Source organism: Rhodnius prolixus, unplaced genomic scaffold (assembly GCF_049639745.1).
Source record: "Rhodnius prolixus isolate KJV_2025 unplaced genomic scaffold, Rpr scaffold_4, whole genome shotgun sequence".
In the NCBI taxonomy this organism is placed as follows: Eukaryota; Metazoa; Arthropoda; class Insecta; order Hemiptera; family Reduviidae; genus Rhodnius; species Rhodnius prolixus.
Genome location: NW_027411614.1, coordinates 11,327,958 through 11,340,111, shown reverse-complemented (window position 1 = coordinate 11,340,111; position 12,154 = coordinate 11,327,958). Strand labels below are relative to the sequence as shown.

At 31.2% G+C, this 12,154-nt stretch overlaps 1 protein-coding gene across 1 annotated transcript; it reads left to right on the top strand.

Moving 5' to 3' along the window:
• The first annotated feature begins 129 nt into the window (after window positions 1-129).
• On the top strand, window positions 130-12,110 carry Ahcy (adenosylhomocysteinase). The gene is made up of 8 exons (XM_074132339.1): window positions 130-321; window positions 442-632; window positions 4,839-4,994; window positions 6,737-6,925; window positions 7,353-7,568; window positions 7,692-7,889; window positions 10,336-10,530; window positions 11,671-12,110. Exons 1-8 carry the CDS (start codon window positions 294-296, stop codon window positions 11,800-11,802), a joined length of 1,305 nt encoding a protein of 434 aa, XP_073988440.1. The 5' UTR covers window positions 130-293; the 3' UTR covers window positions 11,803-12,110.
• The last annotated feature ends 44 nt before the right edge of the window (window positions 12,111-12,154 follow it).

The window sequence follows — 12,154 nt, the reverse complement described above, 5'->3', positions numbered from 1 at the left end:
AGATTTGTCACGAATCTTTTCGTTAAAAATTTATAAATTATAAAGGTTCTTTTTTGTAACATTCTACCTATGTATTTTTCAGAAATCCCTTTTGCTTTTATCGGTTTCAATGTTATTGTGGCTAACATCTAAGAAAGTAGGCGTTAGAGTTAGGTTGGCTCCATTGTATTTACCCCTTCTTGATTCGCACGTGGTTTTAAAACTACTTCCAACTTACGGCGACGGCAGCTCAAGTACTTTAGTTTAGTTTAGAAGCAGTCGATCGTTGGTGAACAGCCGTACTTTGTTGTGCTATGGCCGCTAAGGGAGATTTCAAAGTTGGTAAGAGTGCAAGTATTAACAAAGCAAAATTATCTGTAGCTAAATTTCTTTTTAATTTCCAAACAAAATTTTATAAGCCTTAGCCAACTTAAACTTTTTTTTTTTAACTGCTACGCATAGCGGATATCAGCTTGGCTGATTTTGGCCGAAAGGAATTAACTTTGGCTGAGCAAGAGATGCCGGGTTTGATGTCACTTAGGAAGAAGTATGGAAGTACCAAACCACTTAAAGGCGTCAACTTGGCAGGGTGTATTCATATGACAATTCAGTCTGGAGTGCTGATTGAAACTCTAATAGAACTTGGTGCAGAGGTAATTATGAATGAAAGCTGTTATACCATTAATCTAAATTGATTTAAAAAATATATATATAAGGGACTAAGTTTAATTAGTAATAATAAATAAAATAATTTTTATTTATATGCACTTTGATATAGTAATTTTAATTAGTTCATTAATTGTAAGGAGTCAATTGAAAAGCACTTAACATAAATCCTTGACCGATGTTTCCATCGAAGTTGCATGCTTGGGAAATCTCGGAAATGTTAGAAAACAAATTAGTTCATATTCTTAATATAAATTTTTGAATGTAATATATCGAAATAACAAATAACAAAAAACCTGTATAATCACTACCGATTTTCGGTCAGTGAGCTAAGAGGCTCCCAAGAAGAGTAAGTCCTTAATTCTATTCTGAAAATTGCTATTTGGTAGTTTTGTTATTAATAAAAAGAAACAAAGTATAGTTTTGAATTTTCTGAGTTGGTTGAAGTGACAATCTAGAGTGAAGAGGTGTTTTAGCGAACGGTTGTGGATTAAGGAATATACGGGGATTATGAAAATATCTCATGGAGAGAGGGTTTTCCAGTACGTTGAGAAGTGTCAGTCGCAAATCTGAGTGTTTTCCTGAGTTGTTTGGATTTGACTTTTTCTTGTACTAATGTCAGTTTGTTGTCCAAAGTAAGCTGAGGTGCTTGACGTAGTCCACTAGAAAAGAGATTGAGTCAGTCGACGTAAAGAATTAGGTGATAGTCTTCTTAGGATTTATTTTTTATTTTCCATTTAGTGTTGTATTTAGTCAATTTGTGATAGCATGTATAGAAAAGCATGCCACACCTAGATCGATATGTTAGGGAGAACCTTCTGGATGACAAGACTTTCTATTGGAGAGCAATGAGAGTAGGAGTTTTATAAGGAAAAGAGAATTAGGCGGTAGAAAAGACCAGTATACCAGACGGTGTCTTGCATACTTGATCACTTAATTTTTATAGAAATGATGGCCGTAATGAATTAATAACGCTGTGAAAAGGAAAACGGTTTAAAAATATTAAGATGATAATTTCTTTAAAAATAAAAAAGTAAAAAAAAAAACATTTAAAGCCTTACATAATGCAGACCATTGAAAAAAATCAGACCCATATATAACATTGACCTTAGATTGAGCTAAACGATAGCTTTCAATTGTTGGCAAAAGTGGTTAGTTGCATTAATTTAAGCTGATATATGAATTTAATAAACATATTTAACATAAGTAAAAGTAAATATTTCAATTTTTAGAAATTTAATTGACGGTCCAACTTATGTTTGAAAAAGTATTTATTTATTTTATTTTATTTTCAAGTTATATTACCATATTTTGAACAATCCAGGTTCATTTTTGATACAGGATTAAATTTACATGAAATAAAAAATCTTAACATGTAGCATATTTTTACTTTTTCTTAACACTGGTATCAGAGGAAATATTGCGAATTTGTTAAATTATCAAGACTTGAAAGATGAATGTTAGAATCAATACATTTTCTAATAAAAAGAGATAAAAAGCCTAAGACGTCTATTAATGTCTAAACGTTTTAAAGGTCTCTTTATAAATAAATATAACGAAAATACTAACTAATATTGGTTAAAAATTTCATTCCAGATTTGAAAAATTATTTTTCGTTGGTTTTTCTGGAGGTACAATTTACGAAATGAATTTTTCCATTTTTTTTTTTTTTGAAGGACTAAATATTTGTTTTAATGTTGATTCATTGCAACATTAATTTTGCCTTCCACGTTTTTTTTTTCGAGCTCGAACTCTTTTCGTAGTGGGTGGGTAGATTTTTCTTTAAAATTCCACTCTTATGTAGAGTCTTATCACTATCCTATCCCATTTAATATTAAAAGTAGGTTTAAATTAATTACTAAAATTACTAGTTGGAAGAAAATTTCTATACCAAGTATTTGTACTTACTTATACTAGCTTTACAGTTGAGATTTTCATTTTTTTAATTGTTTTATAAAATGGCTGTTACGAATTTTAGTTTGTTCACTACATATACATAGAGCTATAAATGTTATTAAAACCATTTTTTTAGAATAATTCTTTTTAGAGCAGTTGTTCTTTTATTCGTAACATTCTGTTGAGCCCTATTTGAATATTCACAATATTTATAATATTTAAAAAGTTTCCTACTATTTTTAATTTTTGAGCTTGAGTGTTCAGATGCACAGATATTTTCTTTAGCCTCAGGGGATCTGAAAACACGATAATAATAATAATAATAATATTTATTTATTTACAAAACTTTACACAAAGTACACAAATTTGAAATGAAATAGAGGTTTCAAGCTTATCGCCTATATACACCCATCAAATTATATTTAGTTCAGTTTAAAGGAACATATTTACTTATTAAGGAAAAATTTAAAAAAAACCTTAGCTTGATATACACGATATTTTTGTAGAAACCTGATGTTGAAAATTCTAAATATATTTTCTGTACCAAGAGAAAGAAAAAATTAATTCTAATTTTTGTGAGGCTATTTAAATGTGATAATGTAGGTAGATGAAGGTTTATCGAATCTCTTTGGAGATAGCACAAAATGTTACATAATAAGAAATGTTATGTATTGTTTTTCATTCTTTATTTTTAGGCAATAAAATTTGAGCTGCTTAAAATATTTAAGCAAGACGTAGTATGGATATCCATATTTGATATATAACTGAAATATTTAATTTTTTCGATAAAACTTCTGATTTCGAAACTAATGTCCTAATACTCGCGTTAAAATTGATTTTAAAGTTTCTAGTGAGCATTTGAATAAAATATGTGTATTTATATTTACTTAAGAAAGGTAATCATTTAGAGAGAATTATTACTTGATTATTTGATCCATTTAGTCTTAAACCGAATGCAAAGCCCGTATGAAAAAAAAAGTTTGTAAAAAAAATGCAGCCCTATCTGTTAAGACTCTCCCCAGCTGATGTACAACATTGCCGAAATACTGGTGCCCAGCTTAGAATGAAAAGCAAACAATTTTTGTGAACACTCAATCAAATTTTTCTCTTCAATAACTTTATAAGTTTTTTGGAAGACTGAATTGCATTGCAAATTCATTAAGGATTCATAAATAGATGAGGTTATGAGTAGACCTAGCAAAATTAAGTCAGAAACAGCTGGTAAAACCTGGTTAGTGATACCTGCCTCACGGCATCGCTTTCATCAACTAAAGAGATTGTTTACAATTTTTAAAATTTAACCTATTTCTCCTGAACCAATTTTATTTCCAATAAAAGTTAATGATCGTAATACATTCAGTTAACATGTTAAATGCAAGTCGGAATCTTTTCAAAAACATCTCTTGCCTGCTCAAATTGTATTCTCTAAAGTCGCACTACGCGCTAATCTTTTTTTTTCATGAGTCCTCAAATGTATTTCCTGTAAGCACAGTTTTGAAAATTAGGCACTATCTTAACTAGGAATGTAAGAAAGTAACAAGATGTGGGGAAAAGGTTGAAGAGATTCTTCTAACTTATTGCATCTAGGATTGACATTTCTAGGAAGTGGTTGCAGGTTCGAATATTATTACAATTAAAACCTTTGAGTCAAATTTGTCATTGTTCTTAATTTATTTGAATATCTTTGTGTTTATTTATTTGAAAATCTATGTGAGTGATCATGAACTAGTGTTTTTACAGTAGATTCGCTAAACCTATGTAGTTCCATAACCGACTCCTTTGTAAGACGTATGTGATTGAATTCGTAAGAGTTGTTCACGATGTTACGCCGTGCTACCCCAGGGAAAGCCAATATCCCTGAAGAAATAGACCTCTACCTTACGAGATTAAAAAAAAAAACAATTGGCCTTTTCAAAGGGCTTCTCTTCAAGAAGAGTTCTAACATTTGGTCGCAGCAAATAGCTCTTGGAGAGCCAAGGGTTGAGGCAGCCAAAATTTTGTCTAGGGAATATCAAGTCTCTTTCATTTTTGCTTAAATCTCTTATTGCTACCTTCAAAGGGGAAGCCTAACAGCCCAAATTTTGTTAATGTTTTGAAGACTTTTCAAATGATGAGTGATTTGTTGAATAGTTATTTGACTATATTTTCTTGAATCGATATTGTTTAATATTATTGTTAATTCCTATTGAAGTAAGTTCAGTAGTATACGTACTATAGTGAACTTTATTATGTTCTCCTTAGGATGTATATGAGAGAACAATATTCAGACTGCAAAGTTGATTAAATGAACTCTTCAGGTAAGGTGGTCGAGCTGTAATATCTTCAGTACCCAAGATCATGCGGCTGCTGCTATTGCTAAAAAGGGAATTCCCGTTTTCGCTTGGAAAGGTGAAACAGATGAAGAATATATTTGGTGCATTGAGCAGACTTTAAAAGGTTTCTCTGATGGAAAGGTAAGAACATATTTGGAGTTACATTTAGAATCAGATAAATGCACATGAAACAAACAGAAAGAATAAGTATCCACTTCTTGCTGAACAATGTAAGAAATAATTTTTAACCCTCTAAATCAGTTCTATTTATCAACTCTTATTAAAACTGTCCGGTGGAGCAGTTGTATAAGGATTGATCGTTCAAAACTACCCGAAAATGCAACCAACTTTGACAATTTTTTTTCTGTAAAATATAAAATTCTCAATTTTTTTTTAACCTATGGGGCATGTATCGTTAAAAAGTACATATTTCTACAACTACATAAATTTAATAAATTTTGAGAAAAAAGTTACCTAATATGAGGAAAATCGGGATTTTTAAATATTGTTCTTGTTGTTACCTTTCTTTTTTTTTGTAAACTACGTAGCGCCTAAACGCGTGAACTGATTTTTATAATCAAGTGTCATGCATTTGGAATTTCTTGAAGATGCACCTTTTAGCGCTCTTGATGCTGTACCTTTGATGAGAAAGGAGTTAGCCCCTACCTAAAACCTTTATTACTAATAACTCAGTAAATCATATCCCAATTTTGATCAAAGTTGGCAGGAAGCAGAGGTAAAAAAGCTTGCCTGTGTAGCATTACAATGCCATCCTGCTCTTACATCCGCTAAGATTGCAGTTCTTTGAAATTGTAGACGTGTGAACGATTATTAATTATGTAGATGCGTTTCTTGGTTCTCACTACGCAGTACTTAATACTTTATGAGCGTAGATTGTCCTAAGTATGGGGCCTTCTCTAAACTTCGATTAAAAAACGTCGAGGGGCCGTTGGAATGATTCATACTATTGCACTACATAAAAAGGCACACTATATGAATGGAGTTGTGTATAATGTGTAAACATTGTTCGTAATAGGACTATGAAAGTGTAAATAGAACTATCTAGTAGGTGCAAAAATCTCCTTAACAAAATCTTAGTTTTAAATGTTATTTATACTTCAGTTCGAAATTTCAATTATTTAGAAACGTTCGAAAAGGCATTTTATTACAATAGATGTCATCTACGTAATTTTACTGCATTAAATTTTCATTAATTTTGTTTACAATTTATTAGATGTAACAGACCCTTGTGCTGGCCATTTTCATAAACAAAATATTTGTTCAGTAGGCACGCTCACACAACTACTACATATGAAAGATAAGATACAGCATACGAAAACTCAATATAGAGATAGAAGTTCCCTATTTGAGCTAAATTTAATAAAATGCATTCAGTGTGAAGGGGGAAATTGAGGATTAAAATTTCAATATGGTAGAACATGAGAAAGCTTTAATCAGATGCTTTAAAAAAAAATTATGCTGGCATATGTATTTTTTATTTTATTTTATTTTATTTAATAATTAGCGTCATAATTTTTATTTTTTTGTTAACTTCTTTTTAGAAACATGTGCATGAGTAGTTTAATACCTTTTATTACAATCCAAGTTAAATGGGTGCTACACTTTACTGAACAGTTGTATTGTATATGAAATTGGCCAGCGCATAAGGTCACATCTTATAAATTCTAAACAATATTAATGAAAATTTAGTGCAGTAAAATGTCAATTAAACACGTGCTTTTTCGAACGTTTCTATTATAACAGAAATTAAGAACTGAAATATGAATGAAATGTGGGTACTTTTAGCTTTATCTTCTATTAGTAATTAGTAATTTTTTTTTTTTTTTTACTTATTAGTAATTATTTTATTTCATTTTTGCTAGCCGTTGAACATGATTCTTGATGATGGAGGTGATTTAACCAATCTAGTCCATGAGAAATATCCTGAATTACTTCCAGCAATCAAAGGGATTTCAGAAGAAACTACTACTGGGGTCCATAATCTTTATAGAATGTTTAACGAAGGTCGCTTAAAAGTGCCAGCTATAAATGTTAATGACAGTGTAACAAAGGTAATCAGTCTTGCTTTTGTTTGTTTTATATAAATTATGTATGCATTATGTGTTTGAAAACTTCAATAAAAAATGTATATATTTAAAATGTTGATTCACGGGAAGTATCTGATTCTTAATGTTATAATTATTTTGTTTAGATAAATTGGATTTGTTTTTTGTCCTTAGTTACAGTTAGTTTAGACAGTTATTTTCATATTGGTTTGTGATCAAGAAATATTGACTCAATAAATATTAATAAATACAGTGGATTTTAATAATCAGATTCTATTTAAACAATTGTATGTAACAATGTTGTTATGAAATTGTCAAGCTTTGAATATGTGTATTTATATTTATTAATCTAGTTTTGTTTTTTGAAATAATATTTATTTTGATTTTTTCTTTCAAGAAAATTAATTTTAAAGGAATCTTTTATTTATTCCAGAGTAAATTTGATAATTTATATGGATGCAGAGAATCACTAATTGATGGCATTAAGAGAGCTACTGACGTAATGTTGGCTGGTAAAGTGTGCGTTGTTGCTGGTTATGGAGATGTAGGAAAAGGTTGTGCCCAATCACTTAGGTCTTTTGGTGGCAGAGTTATTATCACAGAAGCAGATCCAATTAATGCTCTGCAAGCAGCAATGGAAGGATACCAAGTAAGAGAGCTGTTATTTATAAAATCAGAAAAATAAGAAAGAAAGAAAATTGATTCTAATAATTTGTTTTTGTTTTTTCTTAAAATAATGAGATTTTTTATTGTTTAATGGTCATCTGTTTAGGTTATAACAATGGAGGAAGCGTGTAAGCTAGGCCAAATATTTGTTACTACTACTGGATGCAAGGATATTATTGTTGGAAATCATTTTCTTGAAATGAGAGAAGACTCTATCGTTTGTAATATTGGACATTTCGATTGTGAAATACAAGTAAAATGGTTGGAACAGAATGCAGTTGAGAAAGTTAACATTAAACCCCAGGTATGACAATTTGGTCGAGATAAAGCTTTATTTACAATAAAGTATATACAGATATAATACTTATACATTAATTAGTAATTTGGAACTTCCGCAATCGTACGTTTCTTTACAATAATTTTTAATAAACTGCTTATTTTTTCCGTTGATTATTTCTGAAATATTTTTTAATTTTTCCATATTAAAAAATTGAAAACTAATTTTTAATGTGAAAAAAAAAAGACTAAAGTAATCGCCTATTTATTCAGGCGTGTACGGAGGCGACTAGCAAATATACTTTACTGTAAATTTCTTTTATTAACCATTAAATAAAGTCCAAGGCCTAAGACCGGGAATCGAACCCAGTACCACAATACATATTAGCTTCGCAGGTCTCGCCTCTAACCGCTCGGCTATCGTGGCGCCTTAATTCTTAATGTTAAATGTTATAAACCTTCATTTTCTGACTGATAACACGCGCGCTTTAAAAAGCACCATCTGGACTTTGAAAGGAAGGTCTGAAGGAATTTAGAATAGAATAGAATAGAATAGAATAGAAAAGAAATTTATTATTCTGGGACAATTGTCCCCTAAGAATAAATACAGGTACAAATAGAGGCCTTAATAGTTTGGCCTGTGATTATACAGAAATTAAATAAATAAATAAATATTTACAAAAGTGAAAATGAAAGTAAAAATAAAATAATAAAACAGCAGAAATTAAGGAAATGAATTAAAACAATTAGAATTTCGGAGGAAGCTGAATAGAAAGGAGATAACTGAATAGACGGGATTTAAAGATGGATAGGGTAGGAGCATGGCGGACAGATGAAGGCAAGGAGTTCCATAGAGAGGTAGCACGTATGAGGAAGGACTTGTCAAAGGATGAGGTACGGTGAGAGGGAATATAAAGATCAGATGAGCGAGATCTAGTGTTACGGGAATGGATGGAGGATTTAAACTTAAGGAGTTGAAAAATATAGGAAGGCCTGTGAGACTGGATGACTTGAAAAAGGAAAGAAGCCAAAAAATATTGGCGGCGATAGACAGGAAAAAGCCACTTCAACTCATCGTAGCAGTGCGAAATGCGAGAGTCTCTGGAAATGCTGAAAATAAATCTTATGAAGCAGTTCATGAGGCGCTTAAGCTTAGCTTCAATATCACCAGATAGACCGCCATACACTAAACAACCATAGTCGAAATGGGGGAATATAAGAGAGGAAACTAGGAGTTGCCGGGTCTTAATTGGAAAAAGGTGACGGGAACTATTAAACTGCTTAAGGATATGGATGGAACGGCGAGAGATTTGGGAAACATGGTTTTTCCAGGATAGGTTTTGATCGAAAGTGATACCAAGGTTTTTCACAGAGGAACAATATTTTATTGGGGTATTGTAAAGGAAAAGATTAGGAAGAGGAGCCAATGATTTAAGGAGTGGGTTGGAGCCAATAACTATAGCTTTGGTCTTTTCTACATTCAGGGTAAGCTTATTGTTCGTGGCCCATGCTGAGATGTTATTGAGGTCTTCTTGAAGTTTAAATACAGCTTCAAACAAATCCGACGGGGAAAAGGATATGTAAATCTGAAAATCATCAGCATAGAGGTGATACTGGGAATGAGAGATGGAAAGAGGAAGGTCATTGATGTAAATTGAGAAGAGGGTGGGAGATAGGGAAGAACCTTGAGGTACACCGCGTGACAAAGGAAGAAGTGAAGAAGGATTACTATCGGGAGTGACAACGAATTGGGAACGATTAGACAGGAAGGATTGGAACCAACGGAGGGTGCTATTGGAAAAAGAGAGGGATTGTAGTTTAGATAGCAGGATATGATGGTCAACGGTATCAAAGGCTTTGGAGAAGTCTAGGAGTATAAGGATGGTAAGTTTTTGGTCGTCAATAGCCGTCTGCAAGTCATGGGTAATTTTCAAGAGTGCAGAATGAGTGGAATAAGAAGGACGAAAGCCAGATTGGAGTGGATTAAGGAGATTGTTTTGTTCGAGGTAATTAGAAAGCTGGGATTGCACTAAACGTTCAATTAGTGTTCAATTAGTGGAATTTAGTGGTAACAATTCACCACTTATTTCGACAATACAGGTTTGACTTGACAAAAGATAACTTAGGATTTAAATAATTCCTTCCAAATATTTATCTTATCTGCTCAGAAATAAAAATTAATATAATACTTATCTTTGTCTCGAAGTTGAAAAAAATCAGCTATTCATTGATGCACTTCGAGATTCCTTAGATTTGAATTTTCGTATCTACATCAATGTACATTGATGAATGTAAGGGTCAAGCAAGCCTTGGTTTACCTGATAATGATTACGGCTTGTGAACTGGATTCTTAATACAAATTAGTAATTTTAAATATTGAAATTCATACTCAGAAGCTATTATCTGACGCTGAATCAACATAATAATTAAATATGTTGAAAATTTTACGCATTGGTCTTAAAACTGTTTTACAGGTTGACAGATACACATTGCCCAATGGTCGACATATAATGCTTCTAGCAGAAGGAAGATTAGTCAATCTCGGTTGCGCAACTGGTCATCCCTCCTTTGTAATGAGTAACTCATTTACTAATCAAGTACTTGCTCAAATAGAACTCTGGACAAAGAATGAGAAATATCCAATTGGTGTACACACCTTGCCAAAGAAAGTAAGTTTTTTAAATAAATTTTGGTTTTCTCGGATTTCACTTAAGAAGCATATTTTAAATTTTGAGCTTTTCTTAAAATAACAATTTTGAGGTCCCGTGGGCTCGAAATAGTAGTTTTTATAAGTAGTAAGTGTATATACCATGATTCCAAAAACCAAAGAAAGTTCAGATTTTATATTTTCTCCTTTGGTGCCTTTAGAGAACGCAACAATAAGGTTAAGGACAAAATAGGTCTTTCCGAAAATAATTTTTTTTAAAAATAGATGTTTTCCGAAAGAGCCTACACGATTTTCGTGAAAATGAGGTCAAGAAGTTGTTTCTGGGAAAAATCGATAAGGGCACTTTTGAGAGGGTGGGATGGTTGGGTTTTATTGGTCTTCATATGTCCCCAAAGGCCATTTCAGGTAAATTGTTAATCTTATTAAATAAAGAACTTGTCACTTATTATACATTAATGAGAATTATGTTAACAAAATTGTAATTTTGATGACAATCATACCAGCAGTGCCACTCTACTGAAAAGATTTTTTAGTTTTTACTAACTTTTTCAAAATTTAGTCCCATTATTGAGAGCGTCTTTTTGTTTTTTAATTTTTAAGAACAATTCTAAATTTCATGAAAATTTAATTACAAAAGTACATAAACTTCCATAAAATAAAGTGTGTGTTCATATCAGATTTTTAGATATTTATTTTTCTTACATTTTCTAATTTCTTACTTAAAAACCTTGGAGAAAGTAATATATTTGATTATTGGAATTCTTGAGCGCATTTGTAATCAATCCCCGATCTTTCAATTAGATTCTTTGACAACAGAAAAGAATTAGCTGAAAAAGCTTTGTAGTACAATATATAAAAGGCTATTATCTAAACTTATTAGTTACTTACATTAAATCATGGACGGTATCTCAAGTAGTAGAAAGAAAAGAGTATTAACCAGAAAATGTTGACATTAAAGATATTAGCAAACTGCTGAGTCTCAGTAGCGAGAAATAATTTCTATTAATCTGTCTCTTTTTAGACAATTTAAAATTACGAAATCTGAATGAAATATCTGTACTCGTAAAGTTTTATCTCTCAGATTCTTTAATTTTTTACAATTTTTTTTTTTTCTAATTATTTAAAATATCTTTTTCCCTAGCTTGACGAAGAGGTTGCGGCTTTGCATTTGGATCATCTAGGAGTGAAGCTTACTAAACTTACACCAGAACAAGCTGACTATTTGGGCATATCTAAAGAAGGGCCCTTCAAACCAGACCATTATAGATATTAAAGTTATTTTATTGCAGATTCATGGACAAATATTTTTTTTTTCTCGCAAATGTTTTCAATTTAAATGATGGATTGTACTTGTATCATCATAATGTTATCCGAAAAACAGTTTCGATATTAACAAAGTTTTTCGAACGTTTTACGAAGTTCAAGAATTTTAAAAACAAAACACAACAAATCGTCTTTATAAAAAAGCCGTACTATCTCTTGCAAAGTACTTATTTCTCTACGAATTACTTTTATGGATTAACTTTTCTCATAACTGTAATTTATTGATGTAAACAATCTAAATACAGTAATGAACAAATATTTACTTCCTTTTTATTTGGCACTACATAAGTAAGCATTCAAAT